Raw genomic sequence first — 22,096 nt, 5'->3', positions numbered from 1 at the left:
CCCTTCTTCACTGTGATTGGATGGCTGGTGACAGTGACGAGCGCAGTGCTAATATTTTTTCGACCCTCATTGACCGGAAGAAAAAATCACTGCACGTTATAAGTGTTCAGTGCAGAATAAACGCTCAGCACCTCGTCAAGCTGCTGGTGTTTATTAAAACAATTGAAAAAAAATGTGCTGCACTCGGGGAATAACGCTTCGGTGGACACGGGCTATAGGCAGGTGCAGCAGTGGCAGAGTGTCTGCTGGTTTCGGCGCATGCTGATTGGTTAAAATTAACGGGAGGTCTACGCCCAGTAGGATGGAGCGACCGCAAACGATACACTATGGAGGGTACCCGGGCCCATATAGTCACACCAGGCTAGACAAGTTTAGATGGCAGTGTGAAACTTTTTTCTACCTTATACTCCCTGACCGGTTGTATTCACATTGTTGTAACACTCACCTTCCACCCTGCACTGCACTGCTCAAATTTGAATTGAGTGCAATTATGTTGAGAAAAATGCGCCAAAGTTGAACTTTTATTTAAATTCAATTCTTGTTCTGTCTTCTGAAGACAGCAATAATATATTTTTTTCATTCGGCTTTATTTTCCAATTCAAAAGGAAACAAAACATATGTATTATTCTTATTTATTGTAAAGTAGATGGTTTTCTTATGTCATGTTAGCCTATTTATTTTAATAGCCTTTTTTTCATGCCTCCACACCTGCTTTGACTGACTCCAGGGTCAGCGGGAACAACCGGTGACTGCAGGGTGGGAGGATGGAATGGCAATTTACCGTAGCCTGTGGGTGCTCACAACAACGGTTGATCTTAATGTGCCTGCCTTTCATTTTTAATTAAATTTCATTTCTATAGCGCCTTCATCTCAGGTCATTTTACATAGCAGGGTCCTTAAATATTTCCCTTTCATGTTACAGTTTGTGCATTGTGATACAACATTTATACCCCACATGGGAACTTGAAGGTCACTTAAAACACCTCCAGGCTCATGGCTTCATTGCCATAGGCTTCCTGAAGCATTTTAAGAGTCCCCCTTGCAGATTTCTAGAGTTTGACACAAAATCTGATGTGTACCGTCTGGTCGTGTCAATGGAGAAATAGCAGATGTGCCAAACCAGCACTCACAAAAACGTGTGTACTCAGGAGCTGACTTTGATCAAGCGACAAAATTTGTAACACTTAGTCATTAGGGTTATATCGTCCTCCTGCTCCGTGCACATCATGGTGCTGTTCACATGCAACAGGAGCAGTCTCGGAACTTATTGATTCACCCTACTACATACATAAATGTTTCCGCAGTGAATTGTGTGAACAACCTGCTGTTGTAACATGGCTGCTTTCTAAAAATGCATCACAAATGTTCATATGGACTGAAAGATGAACTGGTTCGAATTTGGTGGTCAAAGGTCATGGTCACTATGACTCCACAAAACACAAGAGAGTATTTAGAGTTTAAATTGGCCTTTTTATCCTCTTGTGGTGTGGTTCATATGAGAAAAACATATTCATCTATGCAAGGTCATCCTACTATTTACAAAATGCTAAATGCCATTAGTTTGCAATCTATTACTGTCTTCTAACACTTTTGCTACTTAAAATATAATAGTGCTCTTGAATGTCAGATGCCAAAAATTGTGTAAGCATTAAGAATCATTACTGAATAATAACAATGTGTGTGACTCTTTGTTGGACACGAAGCAAGTAACAGTCCAGATTTTATGAATGAAAACCATGTCTGACATAGAATTTTTCTGTCACCTAGGACCTACAGGGGGCCCAGCCTTGGATGGATAATCTTGGCCACACACGTAACCAAGTCAACACTATAGAGAGACACGTGAAATACCTACGCTGCCTTCAATATATAGAGGAACTCAGGTATTGTAAATGGGGGTAAAGGGATGGGGACTTTAATTCGTTACCAGACACCAATAGAGAGTGACATGATAGAGGAGTGTGAATGAAGGTTGAGAAGAAGCCAGACCCCGATCATTAGTGATGTGAGCGGGCCATTGGAGATGTGGGTGGATCATTAGTTACAGTGGTGTGAAAAAGTGTTTGCCCCCTAAACCTAACAACTGGTTGGGCCACCCTTAACAGCAACAACTGCAATCAAGCGTTTGTGATAACTTGCAATGAGTCTGTTACAGCGCTGTGGAGGAATTTTGGCCCACTCATCTTTGCAGAGTTGTTGTAATTCAGCCACATTGGAGGGTTTTCCAGCACAAACCGCCTTTTTAAGGTCATGCCACAGCATCTCAATAGGATTCAGGTCAGGACTTTGACGAGGCCACTCCAAAGTCTTCATTTTGTTTTTCTTCAGCCATTCAGAGGTGGACTTGCTGGTGTGTTTTGGATCATTGTCCCGCTGCAGAACCCAAGTTGGCTTCAGCTTGAGGTCACGAACAGATGGCCGGACATTCTCCTTCAGGATTTTTTTGGTAGACAGTAGAATTCATGGTTCCATTTATCACAACAAGTCTTCCAGGTCCTGAAGCAGCAAAACAGCCCCAGACCATCACACTACCACCACCATATTTTACTGTTGGTATGATGTTCTTTTTCTGAAATGCAGTGTTACTTTTACGCCAGATGTAATGGGACACACACCTTCCAAAAAGTTCAACTTTTGTCTCATCAGTCCACAGAGTATTTTCCCAAAAGTCTTGGGGATCATCAAGATGTTTTCTGGCAAAAATGAGACGAGCCTTAATGTTCTTTTTGCTCAGCGATGGTTTTGGTCTTGGAACTCTGCCATGCAGGCCATTTTTGCCCCGTCTCTTTCTTATGGTGGAGTCATGAACACTGACCTTAACTGAGGCAAGCGAGGCCTGCAGTTCTTTGGATGTTGTCGTGGGGTCTTTTGTGACCTCTCGGATGAGTCGTCGCTGCGCTCTTGGGGTAATTTTGGTCGGCCGGCCACTCCTGGGAAGGTTCATCACTGTTCCATGTTTTCTCCATTTGTGGATAATGGCTCTCACTGTGGTTCGCTGGAGTCCCAAAGCTTTAGAAATGGCTTCATAACCTTTTCCAGACTGATAGATCTCAATTACTTTCTTTCTCATTTGTTCCTGAATTTCTTTGGATCTCGGCATGATGTCTATCTTTTGAGGATCTTTTGGTCTACTTTACTTTGTCAGGCAGGTCCTATTGAAGTGATTTCTTGATTGAGAACAGGTGTGGCAGTAATCAGGCCTGGGTGTGGCTAGAGAAATTGAACTCAGGTGTGATAAACCACAGTTAAGTTATGTTTTAACAGGAGGGGGCAAACACTTTTTCACACAGGGCCATGTGGGTTTGGATTTTTTTTCTCCCTTAATAATAAAAACCTTCATTTAAAAACTGCATTTTGTGTGTACTTATCTTTGACTAATATTTAAATTTGTTTGATGATCTGAAACATTTAAGTGTGACAGACATGCAAAAAAATTGGAAATCAGGAAGGGGGCAAACACTTTTTCACACCACTGTATGTGGGTGGATCATTAGAGATGTGGGTGGATCATTAGTTATGTGGGCGGGTCATTGGAGATGTGGGTGGATCATTAGTTATGTGGGTGGATCATTAGTGATGTGGGTGGGTCATTGGCGATGTGGGTGGATCATTAGTTATGTGGGTTGATCATTAGTGATGTGGGCCGGTCATTAGAGATATGGGTGGATCATTAGTTATGTGGTTGGATCATTAGTGATGTGGGTGGGTCATTAGAGATGTGGGCAGATCATTAGTTATGTGGGCGGATCATTAGTTATGTGGGCGGGTCATTCGTTATGTGGGTGGGTCATTAGTTATGTGGGCGGGTCATTAGTTATGTGGGCAGGTCATTAGAGATGTGGGTGGGTCATTGGTTATGTGGGTGGATCATTAGGGATGTGGGTGAATCATTAATTATGTGGGTGGATCATTAGTGATGTGAGCGGGTCTTTAGAGATGTAGTGGATCGTTAGTGATGTGGGTGCATCGTTAGTGATGTGGGCGAATCATTGGTGATGTGTGCGGATCGTCGGTGATGTGTGCAGATCATCGGTGATGTGGGTGGGTCATTAGTGATGTGGGGGCTGCAAGTAAACTACTGCACAGTAGTAACTGTCAATGAAGTGTCCTGTTTAAAACAATTCAGCTGCAGTTTTCTACTCAAGAACGTTATGTGTCATCAGAGTATTATATCAATTGGCAGTGTCATTAAAAACAGTACATCCGTCCCTGTTCCTCACTGTATATACAGGAAACTCATGCAGAAATTACAAAAAAAGTAATGATACAAAATTGTTGAATGTTGTTTATGGAGATGCGAGTATCTGTACCGATAAGGGCTATTGCTATTGACCCCCAACCCGCACCCCAACCCCCACAAGTAAATTCTCCACCTATCGGAAACACTGACACTTACTCTGCATGTTGAAATTACCGGACATGCACTGTGAAATATGTTTGACATCCAAGTATTATATTTAGAACAGACACAATGCACTCTCAATGAGAGCTATAGTACAGTATGCATAAGACTCAGTGGCAAGTTAATTGAATCTTGGTATAGAGAAAATGTGAATGAACAATATACACTTAATTCTTATGACACAAATGCAATCAAAAAGAATAGATGATGCCCACTGAACTGCTTGAACTCGTTCCCATAGCTGGTCTCTAAGAGCAGACTTGTTCCTTCATTAAAGTTAGGTGAAATGAGGAATACATACAAAAATACAAAAAACAAAACAATGGAAGGTTACTATTGGTCTTTGAACATTCATACTCCTGAGAGGGTTTTTCTCACAAGCAAAACTATTGTGTCACCAGCATTACCCCTATCAGCATTTGAAACTAGGATGGATGTGCTGAGTTTTAATATGACCTTTAATGGGGTTCTCTCTGTCTTTGTCTGCAGTGCTTCAGTCCAGCAGTGTCTGATGACCAGCAGTGTCTGGGAAGCCATAAGGGCAGTAGATAGCATGGCGGCACTGGAGTGTGAACTAAGCCAGTCCACATGTTCTAACCTCAGAGACTTCCTCCAAGAAACACTTCGCTTCTGGCACAAGATCATCAAGGGCCGATTGACCAGGTATACATGACCTCCACTCAACCCCCCTCTCCCTACAGGTTTTTTTTTTATGTAACTTTCTGCCAAAATGTGGCACAGGAAAAAAGAAAAAAATGCACACTGTATCAACCTAACCTCAATATATGAGTTAAACCTCCCTCTCTTTATTTCTTTTCAAAGTGATTTTGAGAAAATATTGACTCAACTTCACTGGCCAATCATCTCCCCACCTACTCAGTCACTGACACCCAGTGCCAATTGTCAGGAGGTCAACAGCCAGCTGGAGCTTCTGGTCACGCAGCTGCTTGCCCTGCAGACCACGTATCCTTCCATCCAAAGGTGTATATAGGTGTATCGAGACCCACACAAATTCTGTCTTTAACACATTTTATTGATATGGAGGGCACTGTGGTTTGTATAAGCCACATGTTTTCCACTATTTGCCCTGTGCTCCACTGTTTTAAATTTGCATTCAATTAATTCACATGAGATTAAATGCACATTTAAGATTTGGTTGAGGGGTCCACAGTATGTATTTATTTTGGTTTGACCAGAGAGAAATTATTGCATGCTTTTATAGCATAATGGCATCATTATAGCATTTTAATAGCATAGTGGATTCCAAAATCTGTCAGCCACTCAGTGTTTTTTCCTGCTACTTTCTTGTTTTAATCAGTGGTGGAATGTAAATAAATACATTCACACAATACCGTACTTAAATTTGAAGTATTAATACTTGGTTTATTTCCACTTTATGCAACTTTATACTTCTACTAAATCTCACAAGCAGATATTATACTTTTTACTCCACTCCAGTTGACTGACGGCTTTAGTTACTGGTTACTTTAAGACTACGGTTTTTCATACACTTTCTCTCCTGTGAAAACCATGTATCTTCAAATGTTATTTTGAATATGATTTTTTTCTCGTGATAAACTGAAGGATTAGTACAAACACTATACTTTAATATATATATATTGTTGCTATATAGCAAACATCATAATAATATGAAAGAGCGGACCGTGTATAAAAAGTACCGAAACTTCTACATAGCCTTTGTTCCAAACATTCTATATAGTTTGGCGGAAACGTCTCTAGCCACACCAAGAGTCTGGTTCTAAGGATGATGATCTCATTTAAGTCCTAATTTAAAATATCCTACTACACAGACATGCATTGTCCTCAGAATGACATGATACAGGTCCCCAACAAGATTCCAACCTAAAACAATGTGGGTTTGAAAAACTGCATGTGCTTGGTTCTTTAACTCTCCTTCCCAGTGATGACCTCATATCGCATATGGCTTTGGCATCTTGTGAAGGTCCACCCTCTACCCAGCTTTTGTCCTCAGACACACCTCCGTCGCAAGCTTCGCCCCTCTGTCTGCCCATCCAGATCATGCTGCTGCCACTCAGCAGGAGGTTCAAATACCACTTCTATGGGAGTCGGCAGACCAACACCCTCAGCAAGGTCTCTTACACACTCAGCACCCATCACATACAAACGTGCAGACAGCCATAACGATCAGACTTGCAGTTAAAAGTTTATACACACCACTTTAAAACAACTTTTATTCATATATATAATTGTAGCAAGGAGAAAAAAAATTAACTCATAATTGTAACTCGTTGCTCTTTGATGACAAATATATTCAAATACGACTACAGTTTCATGGGAAACATATGCTGGCAACTGCCCTTTCAGTTCCCCCTTTCCTAGAAAGTAGGACTAAAGGTCTTCGAGGATCAACTGTATGCAAACCAAAACTGTAAGGAAACAAACGGTGTTTACGTCCATCTGGGGTTCAAAACAGCAGGGAGCCCATCAGGGAAGGGTTAATAGCTTTGGTGGTTGTTTTGTCCAGTTTGGGTTTCTAATGTTTATTTTCTTGCTTTAATTCAATCTCATATCTTTGATATATACTTTGTCTTGATATTTTTAATCAATAAAAAAACGGACCATTCCAGATTCAAGTAATTTTCTCCGTATTCTTTGTTCAAGAACCAACAACTGCAGACTGTTACTCTATGTATTAGACAGATATAAGAGAAGAGTAATTTTTTTCCCAGTTGTTTGGGGCAATGATGAACTGAACATTGGAAATACAGTGAACCCTCGTTTTTCGCGGGGGTTACGTTCCAAATAGAAACCGTGATAGGCGAAATCCGTGAAGTAGTAACGTTTATTTTACAATTGAAATAGATAGAACTGGACATTAAATATATCTACGTTACATATAGTCGTAATGTGATTTCAATGCACGATGCAAATCCGTGAAGCAGCGAGACCGTGAAAGGTGAACCGCGTTATAGCGAGGGTTCACTGTATAAGCAGCTCGTCGTGCTGTTATGTAATTGCTATAGGTTCCGCATTGTGACATACTATCCAAGTATGGATTTCAGTCACTCTCATCAACATAGTGCAACAAAGGTGTTCCATTTCTGGTATATGAATGAGATCTGAGATGTTGAACAATTTTATTCTGTGCAGATGCGACTGATTACACTAGTAATTATCCTATACTGTAGGGCGGGGCGATATGGACCACAAGTCATTCTGAAATATTTTGGCTGAGTGGTGTTGTAAGACGTATATATTGATATTATATATACCTTATATATACGTATTATAAAATACAAAGGCATGGTTTCATTCCTGATTGAAAATATATCGGTGCAAAACGTAAATGTAAAATTATATGAAGTAAATAGCCTCTCGTAAAAAGAAACGGGTGTTTCTCTGAGATGCTCCGTCAGTTGTTTTCAACATCAAACAGACTGACGTGCTGCAGGAAGTATATTGTCTCCTTTCCAGTTTACAGCACAGCTGTGTCATTGCCCTCTCAATCCAGTTAATTTTGCCCTCTTCTTCATCACAGCAGTTAATTACCTGCTGTAAATTTAAATGTACGCTAGTTCTGCTCACGCACTCACAGCTCTCTGCTTCGTTTAGAGATTTTCTCGCTGACCTCAGCTGTTTACAAGCTGTTCAGATCTAATGAAGTTTATTTGCCGAGATGGAGGCAAGGCTCAGTGAATTGGAAGCGCAGCTCCTCAAAAAAAAACCAAAACAGACCGTTAACTGCTACAGCTTGAGAAGCCGGGTTTGGGCCCCTCCTCTCCACCAAAATGTATAAGTATTTCCCATCATGCCTCAGTTCTTCCTGCGTAACATTTGAGAGTAAAGCAACTAAATTAATTTGCCTAAGTGACGGGTAGAAATTATATTTTCTTTTGATATAAAAATGCAGTTTTGGAACATTTTAATTAAGACAAATAATGATACATAAAATGGGCTATGACTCAAAACCACAAGTGTAGGAGGTAGGAAGAGATAAGGACACGTATTAAAATACCTTTCTGACCATTGGTAAGTCAATATAAACAAAATAGTCATTTTCCATAAACCTGAAGAAAGACATATTGATATATTGTGGAAACTACATACTGCGCAGCCCTACTATAGTATCCTTGAAATGGACACATCCAGTGTAAAAACGCCTTGGGGTTTTCATTTAGTACAATACAATAAACTGACGAAGCTTAACATAGTTAGCCGGTCTCAGCTGAACATTCTCAAGACCATGCATTGTTTTGTTTTTTTTCTTAGCACTCTGTGTGTTCTCTCTACCCTTCCCTGCTTTTGGGGATGGTATGATGAACTCTAAATTATCCTAACTTGCATTAATTACATCAGCTGCTGCTGCTTTAAATTTAATACTGTTATCATGCTGCAAAACTTGAATTGGGTTATGTTCACAATAGAAATTGAGATTTGTTTTTTTAAATCTCTGAACATCTTTGCCTATCTTTGTTCAACCACGTGTATTGACGAAAGACATCAGCTATCCCTTTTGAGGTCAATCTGAGGCCGGCCTTGTACTTCCTCGGCTCAAATGGTCTCGGAATGGTTATTTTTTAAATCTAGCCATGGGGAGTTGACATGTCTGTAATGTATTTGGTCCCACTCCATCAATTAATATACAATATAAACAAGCGGTATTTTGTTCTATTTTATTCTGTGGCTGGGAGGAAGCCAGTGTCGTGACTTAAGAATCAGAGTGATATGGCCTGTCTTTTTGGGCCTTGTAAGAATTCTAGCAGTTGCATTTAGATTGAGCTGAAGCTTTTTGATTATCTTTTTGGGGAGCCCTCTCAAAAGAACATTGCAACAGGCAACTCAGCTAGAAATAAAGTGATAAGAGTTTTTCCAGGTTGGCTTTCTGCATGAAGTCACTGATTTTGGATTTATTTTTAAGATAAAAGATGATCTTGCTCGTTTTATGCCTTTTTAGACTTTTCAGATCAGAGTCAACTATAATGCTGATCTAATTTAATATTTGGAAAGTTTATTTGAGCATGAGTATAACGTAACGAGTTGTGGCGTGCTTAATGTATTTAGATGTTTGGTAATAGCCAAATTTCCCTAGCATCCAGTAATACACATTCTAGAGTAGGATAAACTGTTTAGTAGACTTTGGACTATTAACCAAGAATGGCAATTTTTCACAAAACCAGTCTGATCTGCAGAGATAATACCAAGCAAACATTCTCCAAACATTCTGCTGGCCAAAACCCTGGTGTTTTTACACCACTAATTACCATCGATCTTTTCCTTTTTAAGTAGGAGGAAAAGATAAGCTCAATTCATAGTTGATGGCAGGGCATCAGATATAAAAGACATTAAACCACATAAAAGCTGTATTAGAACATCCAATAAAAATCTGAAGGAAATCCACTAGTTCCTGAGGAAATGTATAGCCTTTATATGTTTTTGCAAGGTCAGAGCAACTTGCATTTCTAGGATTTTGGAGACCTAATCTATGCTGTTATATCCTAATCAAGCATCTCACCTCTGAATAACTGTTAAACCAGGTATAAAGTGCTTCTACTTCTAAGTTAGGGGGTGTAAACGTGTCAGTATTCTCCATCAGAGTTGCTTGTCAGATATGAATCATTTTGGAAAACCCCTCCCACAGATGTCTGCATCGGTCTGAGACTACAAATTCAACATTCACCCACTTTCAAATAGTAACTAACTAGTCGGAGCTCACCACTGACGTCTGAAATGAGAAAGGGGCCGAGAAATGACATTTCTAAATTCCATTCTATTTCTAAATTGTGTACAATAAAGTGCAGCATTATGACTGTCGTCCAGGAGGGACTTTCTGAAAAGATTACATTATTCCCCTATATCAACCTCTGCCCCTGTTTGGGGATGTTCGGAACAGAGACTTTTGCACTTTAACTTGGTTGAAGAAGGCTCTGAAGGAGTTATTTTTTGCCATAACCCGACTGTTCTTTGAGAAAGTTTTTGAACATACTCTGCAAGTTTTCCAGCATATTTTAATATCGGGATGTTATGGAGATTTGTAATGTTTTTTTCTAAAGAACTTCTAAAATATTTCTAAAATAAAATGGAACAAAATGTGTAAAACTTAAACAAAGTTAAATATTATTGTCAGCGGAAAATTTGCTTTCAAAGTTTCAGAATCTCAAACTCTTCTTCTGTGCATTTTTCAGCCAGAGTGGTACCTGACACAGGTTCTGATGTGGATGGGGAACAGCTCAACCTTCATGGAGGAAAAGATCCAACCTATCCTGGACCGAGCCGGCAGGAATATCAATGGCAGGGTATGTTGTTTTATAATAGGCTCTCAATAAGTGTAGACCAAAAGGGTATTCTTTTTCACTTTTGTATTTCATCATGATTATAACTTGCTCCTGTTTTCCTTGCTGAAAAGAACAGAATAATTTAGAATAGCAGTGTGTTGCAGTAGACACAATGATGGTCTGTGCACGACATAAACTATTATTATTATTATTATTTTAGAGGTTTCTCTGGCTGTTTGGAAAGTCTTTCATCTCAATTTTATACTGCACCTCAGGAGAGCCTGAATGTTACCTACATTTTAATAGGCCATTTCAGTGACTAGTACATTTTTCTTTGCAAATTGCATATTCAATATGTGGTCATTAGAGAGCCAATATTTAAGATATTTACAACCCCGTTTCCAAAAAGGTTAGGACACTGTGTGAACAAATTAATACATAATGAAATGTAAATAAAAACAAAATAAGAACAGAATGAGAATTTTATTGTTTTATGGAAAATATATGCTAATTTTTTATTTTAATGCTAACAAAATAATTTAAAAAAAAATTGGGATAGGGGCTAAAAGAGAGTGGAAAAGTTGTGTAATGCTAAAAGAAACACTTGGTTGAACATCTCACAACTAAATAGGATAACTAGCAACAGGTCAGTAACATAACAGTTTAAAAAGAGCATCCATGAGATGCAGTTAAAGACTCCGTGGGCAGATAATAATTGTTACTCAATTTAAAATTGCAAAGAATTTAAGGATTTCATCATCTACATTATTACGTTATATCATTAAAAGATTCAGTGAATCCAGAGAAATCTCTGTATGCAAGGAACAAGGCTGAAAACCAATATTGGATGGGCGTGATCTTCAGGCTTTCAGGCGGCACTGCATCAAGAACAGAAACAATTCTGCTGTGGAAAAAACTGCATGGGTTCAGAAACACTTCCAAAAAATATTGTCTGTGAACACACATCATCGCTGCATCCACAAATGATCCAGAAACACTGCCGCCCTCTCTGAGCTCATTTAAGATGGACTGAGGCCAGTCCTAAAACTGTCCTCTTGTCTGACAAATCAAAATTTTAAAAATCTTTTTGGAAATCATGGATGCAGCATCCTTCGTGCTCAAGAAAAGAGGGACCACCCAGCCTGTTATCCATGTACAGTTCAAAAGCAGGCATCCGTGATGGTGTGGGGATGCATTAGTGCACATGGCATCGGTAGCTTGCACATGTCGGACAGCACCATTATTGCTGAACGATATATAAAGGTTTTGGAGCAGCATATACAGCGTCTTTGTCAGGTAAGGCCTTGCCTGCCTGCAGTCCTGGGGCCTCATTTATAACGGAGCCTTAAAGAGGCGTACGCTACTCCCCATGCAACACTTGGGATTTCTAAAAACAAACGTGATAAGTACGTGTAAGCCAACTCTAACTCATCCGTAAGCACGTTTGGAGACATACGGTGAGGTGGTGAAATGCAGGCCGGTCAAACAGCCAAGGGAATTTACCGTGACTTCGGTAGTGGCTGTGTATATCCCTCTGAGTGCCAGCTCTAAGGAGGCACTATTGGAAATTTAATTACACTTCATATCACATGTTATATAGGCAAAGGTCCACTGTAGGCCTATCATTTAAATCAAACCAGCATTGTAATTCCACTTGTAATTGATAGAAGCAAATCTTCCTCTCAAATCTAAATTCCGCTCATTATTTTATGCGCACTATCTCACTATTACGTTCCCCTGGAGCGCTGGCCTGACTCTCCTGGTCAGTCGTGGAGGACTGCAGCTGATGAAATGCAGGACGTTGCCGGCATCTTACAGTTTCAGGAAATTATACTCGATACTAAGCCTGAATATAGTCCATCCTTTTCACCTTGATAACATGGCAAACTGATCATCATCTTCCTGTGTAGAAATTCAAGATAACATCAAATAACGTTAGGCTAAAGAACTGAAGAGCTGTTAGCACAACTGCGCTCTCGGGTGCACAGAGCACAGCGTAATACAGACACCGCAGTGGCACTGCCATCACTGCAACTGCAGCATGTCGCTACTCACTGTATTTGCTTTCGGCTGTGACCACCAAACATTATGAGCTTTATATCCTCCACCTCATCCACAAACACCTCCATTTTTGTGTAGGAAAAATTCCTTTTCCTGCTTTCCTCTTAGTTGCTGGCACGATTCACCAAAAAAAACCCACTGAACCACAAGGCTGCGTCAACCTTCATGATGTGTTTTGCATTCACCACTTATGGTTGAATGTGTATGTAAATGAGGCAGAATATGAGACTAATCTGCATGCGCACAATTCCACATGGATTGTGATTTATAAAGAGAACATTGCGTGTGGGTGTGCATGTGCACAGTTTTATAAATCTGATTTTTTGTACATGCCATTTTTGCCTTTTCTGCGCACATATACTGTTAGTATGGATCCTACACTCTGTTTTATAAATGAGGCCCCCGACCTATCACTCATTTAAAACCTTTGGCATATCATGAAATGAATAATACAACACAGGAGACCCTGAACATTTGCGTAGTTGAAATCTTTGTTGCTGGTATCAAATTCAAAATTAGTACATATTTGTCTGCACCAGAAGGGCTCTTAAGGCCTACGTACATATTGTACAGTACATGTGTACACAGTGATGAGCAGGGAAAAAAGTCTGTCGAGGTAACATATATAATATTACAGAACATACAACTATCAACTTTTCAACAAGTATTGACATTTATTGAACAAAAAGTATATATCAAAAACCACCCATCTACAATAAAATCTGAAAATTCAAATGTGATTTGACTAACAATCTATTATTTTCTGTTTGACCCATATCACCCACTGGGTGCCCGTTTACATCCGTCAGCTGTCATTCATATCACTTTACACATCAATAAATGTTGGTTATACTACAAAACAAAGTTCAGAAATGTATTTATTTTTTGTGCTGACAATGTGTTGTTGCATAATTTCAAGGAATTTTTATGGGGGAAAAAACAAGATCATTGATATATGAATTGATTTTTGTCTTGTATAATAACCAACTGTTGATGTTTCTGTGACACTGAATAAGTTTGAAATTATTGAATAGTTTTATAGTATCTCTTTTGTTCAGAGGTTGTTTTGTTTTTTTAACTATATTGAACAGAAATGAAATATACAAACAACACAGACAAGAGCTCAATATAATATTTTACAGAGAATCGAGAATGTACATTTAAATAAGCAAGTAAAATAATAAATAACGGTGTTTCATTAGCATCCTTACTATTTTCTGTACAGCAATTTATAAATTGCTGATATTCCGGTTTTTTTCAGTAGTTTGAGGTTGAGGTTTGTCCATTGATAGCTTAATTTTGTCCATTTATCACACTTTTTTACTGTCACGTAACTATAGTAGGCTGCGTCAACTTGAGGCTCAGCCTGTGTTTCTTGAAACACAGACACAGAGAAACAGACAAATTAGACCCTTTTGTGACAGAAAGATGCTTGAGCGACTTTCACTCAGAGCTGAAATGAAACGGATGCACAGGAACTAAGTCAATAAATAGTAGATATTGGTAGTAACTGTATTTCTATGAGTAAGTTTGTATTTTGTTTCTTTCGGGGGGGGTGGCAGGGTGGCCCGCCCTCCCAAGACAATGGGAAGGGGAAACACTGAATAACATAGAAATGAAAAAGAAAGGGAAAAGGATTTGGATACATAAACTCTATTAATTAATGTGAAATTATGATGAAAAAACTAAAAGTAAGAAATCTTATTTCTCTTCAAGAAGTGCATTATACAGTTGGACAGTCTTGTTACTCTTTTTAGTATTTATAAGTCTGAGAGTCTTAACATATTCTTTAAATTCACCCAAAAACCCAGTAAAGCTGGGGAAGATTTTTGACATTTTGCATTTATGAGGGAAACATCTGCCATAAAGGATTAATAAGTTTAAACTAATTATCTAACAATCTATCTTATAATATGTGTATTTGTGTGTAGGTGGAACTGTGTCGAGGCCTGTTGTCTCTCGTCCAAGAGAAGGTGGCCAGTGATGCTTCTAGGCTGCTGTATGATGATGTGCTATTCTGTCACTTGGTGGAGGAGGTGTTGCAATTTGAGAAAGAGCTGCGAAGCAACCAGTCATTCCCAGCAGTGCTGCCTGGTCTGCTTCATCTCCTGCTTGAGGATGCAATCCTTCAGAAATGGCTCACTGTGGAGAAGAAGAGTGAGTTAACCATGAGAGTACCACATTAATGACTGTAGCAATGTTATGTTTCACGCCATTATTATTTAGTCAGTATTATTAAGTTGATGTTACATAAATTATATTTGTCTAAAAATAAGCCCTCATCAATTTTACTGTGTCAACCACACCACTCCAAGCTCAGTGGCAAGGGAGGAATACTCCACTCTTTAAGCCACAACACTATAGCAACAACTAGCATTCAGGTCAGTCTCATCTGCTGGAAGATGAAAGACTGTGGCATGGCAAACCTCTTGTATTAATGTCAGTGCAGTTATGATCATCTTTGTTTAAAATATCAGCTGTTTCTTTATGTCATGACACCTCCACACATCCAACTACTTACTGTAATTCAGTTAATTTAGTTGTCTTTTTCATGTAATTTGTATTATTATTATTATTGTGTTCAATTCAATACATTTGTATTAATAGTGCCAAATCATAACAGATGTTATCTAACATTATAAAGTCCTCACAACAAATCTTCATAGCATTATACACATAACCCAAGGAACGGTTGGGAGGAACCCCACCCCCCTTAACAGGAAGAATTCCCTCCAACAGGGGGAAGGAAAGACTCACTTTTAACAGGAGGAAACCTTAGACAGAACCAGGCCCAGAGGTGGGAGGCAACTGGTTGGGGTGACTGGAGTGCAGAAAGAGAAAAGAACAGCATAGTGATCCAGGACAATGAGATGTTGGTGGGGCCAGTAATCACAGACCAGAGAAATGTAGCGCCAGAGCCGGGGATATCTGCAAAAGAAAGCACAGACCTGCGCAAGCAAGGGAACATGCCACACTATGGTGGGGAGAGAGAGCATTAAGTTAACAAGATGTAATGGTGCCATATAAATGCATAGAGAGTGAGAGATAGTGAGAGTGATAGAGAGAGAGAGAGAGAGAGGAAGGAAGGAAGGAGCGAGCGAGCTCACTGCATCATGGAAAGACCCACAGCAGCCTGGACATACAACAGCATAGCTAAGGTTTAACTAAGATATAAGCTTTATCAAAAAATAAAGTCTTAATTCTAATCTCAAAACTAGAGAGGTTGTGTGCCTCCCGAACCAAAGCAGGGAGCTCGTTCCACAGGAGAAGAACCTGAACGCCAAAGGCTCTATTTTGGAAAAGTCTGGGAACCATAAGCAGGCCAGCATTCTGAGAGCAAAGCCCTCTGTTTGGATGATATCATTTAAGAACCTCTTTGAGATAAGATGGAGCCTGATCATGAAGAACTTTGTAAGTTAGCATCAGAATTTTCAATTCATTTTTGACCTGAAGAACTTTTAAACGGCTAACCTTCTGTGTACACACATACACTGAAAGCAACCTGTAGGCTACATCGAGATTGCCTCTTTTTTTCCACCAAGAAAACCATATACCATCAAAAAGAACTGACAGATGCTAAACAATATGCATAACATGTGGCCTTTGGCCATTTTTTATTTCCTTGTATATCCTCATAGAAGCACTTGCTTTAGTTTACAATTACTACATTCATTTTAACCACACATTCACTATCATTCTAACACATTAATTGACCCACTATAATTGACACCGTTAAATACAAATGATTGCTCACCCTTTTAGAGTTTGGGACCTCACAAGCTGATACCCACAAAACTAAAAATTGATCCAATTCCAAAGATCGGCACTAGTACAGAGATAGGATTTCACACAATATGCTATTCCATGCAAACGTACTACAAGTCACAACTTTTGGACTTGTGGTTGCATGGTTTTTTGAGGATTGTTTGAGAATAGTGAAATTGCAATGTCCCAATATATCTATGTATTCATACAGTGGCAGTGGAGAAGATGGATGCCATGCTGTCAGCTGAGGGAGCTTGGAGCTCTCAGTATAAAGATATCAGTGATATGGATGAACTGAAGGCTCCAGATTGCGCTGAGACTTTCATGACTCTGTTACAGGTCATCACTGGTAAGACTAATTCTTTCAGTATGAACTTGCATGGATGTAATATTTTAATATTAGGCTAGTCCAGCATCAGGAAAAGGATTGGGAGAAACAGTTAAAACTGGACCAACTGAATGAGTATGACTACCTGTGTGTAGTGTAGGGCTGAAACAATTCCTCAAGAAACTTGTGTAACTTATTAGTAAAAGTCATCTCTGCAAATTTTTCAAAGCTCTGTTTAGTCCAAAGTTGTCAGCACAATTGATCATCACACTTATGTTGTGGACATATGAGATAGATGTGACGTCATAGCCCATATTCCAAAATCAAGAAAGTCAGAGAAAGTGCCCATGGACAAAGAGGAGAAATATTAAATGTCCAGAGTTTGTCATATTTTGGGCTGAAAAAAATAATATAGTGTGTATAGTGTGTCTATTGTAAAGTCAAAGTAGCCTTCCACGATAGCACAACATGAACCATTAAAATATGACTCCTAAACTTGACCACTTTGGTTGCTCGAGTACAACCAAACATTTTCATTGGTTGTACCAGTGCATTTGAATTTTAGCAGGCCTGGACGGCCAGACCTAAATTGAATCACCACGCAGTGCCAAGTTTTTGGGTTACTTTAGTGTCACAAAGTCCATCTAAAATCACCCCTGGGAAGAATGGTGTGGTCAAGCAAACCCACAGAGAGGCAGTCGGTTGGGACTCGATGCGTGTTTGACTTTCAACAGCCGGCGCCGAGGCTGTCTGTGGGAGGCAAACAAACTTGTGTTGATAACAGCAAATCAGGGACAAAACGCTTTGTTATTTGTGTTTAATAGCAAGACTTGACAGTTAATTGCACCACTAGTCTTAATAGCCACAGGACGTGGGACAGCAACTTTTTACCTCTCATTTTACTCATTTTATCAAGTACGGAGAGTGTTTGAGACACCTTGGTGTGATAAACTGTAAATAACTCTTCACTTGACGAGAATGATATTTCACTAAACAATGATTAAAGGATAAAAAGAATATCTGGATACAGTTAAAAATTCCAAAAACGTTTTTTTTTTTTGCAAGTTTTGAAACCTGCATCATTCACACTAATCAGGCCCTTCATTAGGAACACCATACTAATACTGGTTAGGGCCTCCCTTTGATTTCAAAACAGCCGATTTTCATGACATGGATTGCACAAGATATTGGAAACAGCACTTAAAGATTTTACGATTTGTTGACATCATCGCATCATATAATTTTTGCAGACTCGTGCTACAAATCTCCCGCTCTACGACTTCCCAAAGGTGTTCTATTACATTTAGATCTAGAGAGCACGTACAGTGGGTACGGAAAGTATTCAGACCCCTTTAAATTTTTCACTCTTTGTTTCATTGCAGCCATTTGCTAAAATCAAAAAAGTTCATTTTATTTCTCATTAATGTACACTCAGCACCCCATCTTGACAGAAAAAAACAGAAATGTAGAAATTTGTGCAAATTTATTAAAAAAGAAAAACTGAAATATCACATGGTCATAAGTATTCAGACCCTTTGTTCAGTATTGAGTAGAAGCACCCTTTTGAGCTAGTACAGCCATGAGTCTTCTTGGGAATGATGCAACAAGCTTTTCACACCTGGATTTGGGGATCCTCTGCCATTCTTCCTTGCAGATCCTCTCCAGTTCCGTCAGGTTGGATGGTGAACGTTGGTGGACAGCCATTTTCAGGTCTCTCCAGAGATGCTCAATTGGGTTTAGGTCAGGGCTCTGGCTGGGCCAGTCAAGAATGGTCACAGAGCTGTTCTGAAGCCATTCCTTTGTTATTTTAGCTGTGTGCTTAGGGTCATTGTCTTGTTGGAAGGTGAACCTTCGGCCCAGTCTGAGGTCCAGAGCACTCTGGAAGAGGTTTTCTTCCAGGATATCTCTGTACTTGGCCGCATTCATCTTTCCTTCAATTGCAACCAGTCGTCCTGTCCCTGCAGCTGAAAAACACCCCCATAGCATGATGCTGCCACCACCATGTTTCACTGTTGGGATTGTATTGGGCAGGTGATGAGCAGTGCCTGGTTTTCTCCACACATACCGCTTAGAATTAACGCTAAAAAGTTCAATCTTGGTCTCATCAGACCAGAGAATCTTATTTCTCATAGTCTGGGAGTCCTTCATGTGTTTTTTGGCAAACTCTATGTGGGCTTTCATATGTCTTGCACTGAGGAGAGGCTTCCGTCGGGCCACTCTGCCATAAAGCCCCGACTGGTGGAGGGCTGCAGTGATAGTTGACTTTGTGGAACTTTCTCCCATCTCCCTACTGCATCTCTGGAGCTCAGCCACAGTGATCTTTGGGTTCTTCTTTACCTCTCTCACCAAGGCTCTTCTCCCACGATTGCTCAGTTTGGCTGGACGGCCAGGTCTAGGAAGAGTTCTGGTCGTCCCAAACTTCTTCCATTTAAGGATTATGGAGGCCACTGTGCTCTTAGGAACCTTGAGTGCTGCAGAAATTATTTTGTAACCTTGGCCAGATCTGTGCCTTGCCACAATTCTGTCTCTGAGCTCCTTGGACAGTTCCTTCGACCTCATGATTCTCATTTGCTCTGACATGCACTGTGAGCTGTAAGGTCTTATATAGACAGGTGTGTGCCTTTCCTAATCAAGTCCAATCAGTTTAATTAAACACAGCTGGACTCCAATGAAGGAGTAGAACCATCTCAAGGAGGATCAGAAGAAATGGACAGCATGTGAGTTAAATATGAGTGTCACAGCAAAGGGTCTGAATACTTATGACCATGTGATATTTCAGTTTTTCTTTTTTAATAAATTTGCACAAATTTCTACATTTCTGTTTTTTTCTGTCAAGATGGGGTGCTGAGTGTACATTAATGAGAAATAAAATGAACTTTTTTGATTTTAGCAAATGGCTGCAATGAAACAAAGAGTGAAAAATTTAAAGGGGTCTGAATACTTTCCGTACCCACTGTATGTCATCCACTGAACTGATTATGTTCATTAAACTAGTTTGAGATAACGTTTGTTTGGGACATGATCCATTATCATGCAAAAGTGGCCAATGGCTCACATAATACTCACGAAGGCTGCAGAATTCAAACAATGATTTAATTATAATGAAGGAGGTGTGGAAACCACCACCCTGGATTGTTAACACAATGTTGGTAGGGCCAGTGGAGTCATGCTGTTGACACCATATTCTGAGCCAACCATCTGCAGCCTCAGTAAAAACCGAGAAACAGAGATTAGATAGGACCAGTTTTGTTGAGCCTATGCTCACATCATCTACCTAAAGTTTGGCCGCCTTGTGCTTTCTGCGACCTCTTCTGCTCAGCACAGTTGTAAAGCATGGCCATCTGAGTCACCACAGTTTTTCTGCCAACTCAAGCCAGTCAGGCCATTCTACTCTAAAATCTGAACAACGCATTTTTATCTGCAGAATTGCCAAATATTTACTTACCACCCATCTGGAATCAACTACCATGCCATGGTCAAAGTCACTGAGATCACATTTTTTGTGGACACTAATAGATGTAAATGTGAAACCTTGTATGCATTCATGAGATACAAACAAAACAGGGACCTTCTCATATTGACATTACTCCATAACTTTACTAGTGGTTGAAAATATGACATGGTACCTTTAAGGCATACACAAACATAAAACTTTTTGTGTTTTTTGTCTTCCTGCTCCACTCAGAGCGCTACAGAGCCTTGCCCTCTCCCTCTGCGCAACTGAAGTTTTTGGGACTGCAGAGAGAACTGGTGGATGACTTCCGCATACGACTCACCCAGGTAAATTTAATAGAACAACAAAAAAATGCCAGGTGCATGGGGGTTCTTAGACCACGTTATAATTGCTTGCAATTCTAGCTCATTGTATTGTCAGTGATTCCCAACAGTTGTTTTTCTGTTAAAGTTAAATTTGAGTTGTAAGTCTTTTTAGTGTTTATCAAGTTGTTTAAAGTCATCAAATTTATAACTTGAGTCCAAACTATGTAACTTAAGTCTGCTTCTCTAGTTTTGTCCAGTGGTTTGTGTAATTATTGTCGAATTCTGGGTCAAAATAATGCTCTGGTTTTAAAGGAAAAGGGCCGGAGATGAATGAATGAGATAAAGGTGGTTCACATTGTTTTTGTTTTTTCCAGGTGATGAAGGAGGAGTCTCGCTGCCCGCTGGGTGTCCGTTATTGTGCCATCCTTAATGCGGTCAACTACATTTCTACCATCTTGGGAGACTGGGGCGATAATGTGGTGCGTGAGTTTTTAAAATGATTTTACTCTTATCAATTAACTTTTTGCCACCGCACCAGCAGAATGTGGCCAAGACGGGAAGGTTCTCAATTGGGTCACATATCCATGAAACCCAAACCAATTTATCAATTTATCAATCAGTCTACAGTGAGAGCACGTTTAAAATGATGTCGTTAAATAGACATGATTCGTTGAAATACATGTGGGGGAGACGAAGTGCCCCACCTTCACACCCCCGCCCACTGGCAACCCTAACAGTGGAGCATACATCAACTCGGTATGCAGACATATGCTTTTGAACATATTATCATCCTGTTTTCGACCTCTCCTGAATACAGCATTATTTGACTAATGTGAATCACGACACGGTTCAAAGTTTTGGGCATTTTAGTGTCATAAATTAATCTGAAAATCCTCCCCTGTGGGGAGCCAGTTTAACAGATACAGAAAGGGAGCTGGTCAGGACTCTGGTGGGTTTGACTGACAGCAGTCAGAAGCTGAGTTGTCTATGGGAGCTAAGATGTCTATACTAACTTGTGTTGGTGACTGTAAGTTAAGAATGTTTTTTTGGCAGTTCTGTTGAAGAGCAAATACTTCGCCATTTAGGTTGTCGTGATGGTTTACGGCACCACTATTTATCCACAGTGTGCATGCTAATTTAACTAAGTAGCGGGTGAGGTAACACCCAAAATGGGTTTTTGGCGCGTCATGACGCGTCTCTGTGCGCAGCTCCCTAACTGGCATCTACACCTGTGAGGCATTTAGGGAACATCAGTAAATTGCATTGTCTACCTCAATTCTAGTGTCTACTCATGCTGTATGAGACATTTAGGGGACATCTGAAAATTATAGGTAAAGAAAATAATCTCGGTTACACTCTGCCCCTCTAAACTACAAGTTCCTGTATACACATCAGTCACAGGTCGCTCCACCCACCACCACAAGTTTATTGTTAACTTGTGGGAAACACTGAGATCTCTCAACAAAAAAAATGTTACGTTGAACCCTGCTACATGACCTGTTGTTGGGGAGCTCTGTTAACATCATT

At 39.8% G+C, this 22,096-nt stretch overlaps 1 protein-coding gene across 1 annotated transcript in view; it reads left to right on the top strand.

Moving 5' to 3' along the window:
* Nucleotides 1–22,096, top strand: part of rint1 (RAD50 interactor 1) — a 43,232-nt gene that overhangs the window by 2,987 nt on the left and 18,149 nt on the right. Inside the window, exons 3-11 of the mRNA XM_069716119.1 lie at nucleotides 1,768–1,883; nucleotides 4,892–5,065; nucleotides 5,225–5,365; nucleotides 6,325–6,514; nucleotides 10,567–10,677; nucleotides 14,649–14,874; nucleotides 16,694–16,831; nucleotides 20,496–20,590; nucleotides 20,944–21,048. Of these exons, the coding sequence (XP_069572220.1) occupies nucleotides 1,768–1,883; nucleotides 4,892–5,065; nucleotides 5,225–5,365; nucleotides 6,325–6,514; nucleotides 10,567–10,677; nucleotides 14,649–14,874; nucleotides 16,694–16,831; nucleotides 20,496–20,590; nucleotides 20,944–21,048 (1,296 nt within the window). The remainder of the gene's footprint in view (nucleotides 1–1,767; nucleotides 1,884–4,891; nucleotides 5,066–5,224; nucleotides 5,366–6,324; nucleotides 6,515–10,566; nucleotides 10,678–14,648; nucleotides 14,875–16,693; nucleotides 16,832–20,495; nucleotides 20,591–20,943; nucleotides 21,049–22,096) is intronic.

The sequence above is a fragment of the Brachyistius frenatus genome, unplaced genomic scaffold, assembly GCF_029030835.1.
Source record: "Brachyistius frenatus isolate BFR_SWC_R1_liver_20210118 unplaced genomic scaffold, ASM2903083v1 Contig_152, whole genome shotgun sequence".
Lineage (NCBI taxonomy): Eukaryota > Metazoa > Chordata > Actinopteri > Embiotocidae > Brachyistius > Brachyistius frenatus.
The sequence above is the reverse complement of the archived record's forward strand: the minus strand, read 5'-3'. Positions and strand labels throughout refer to the sequence as shown.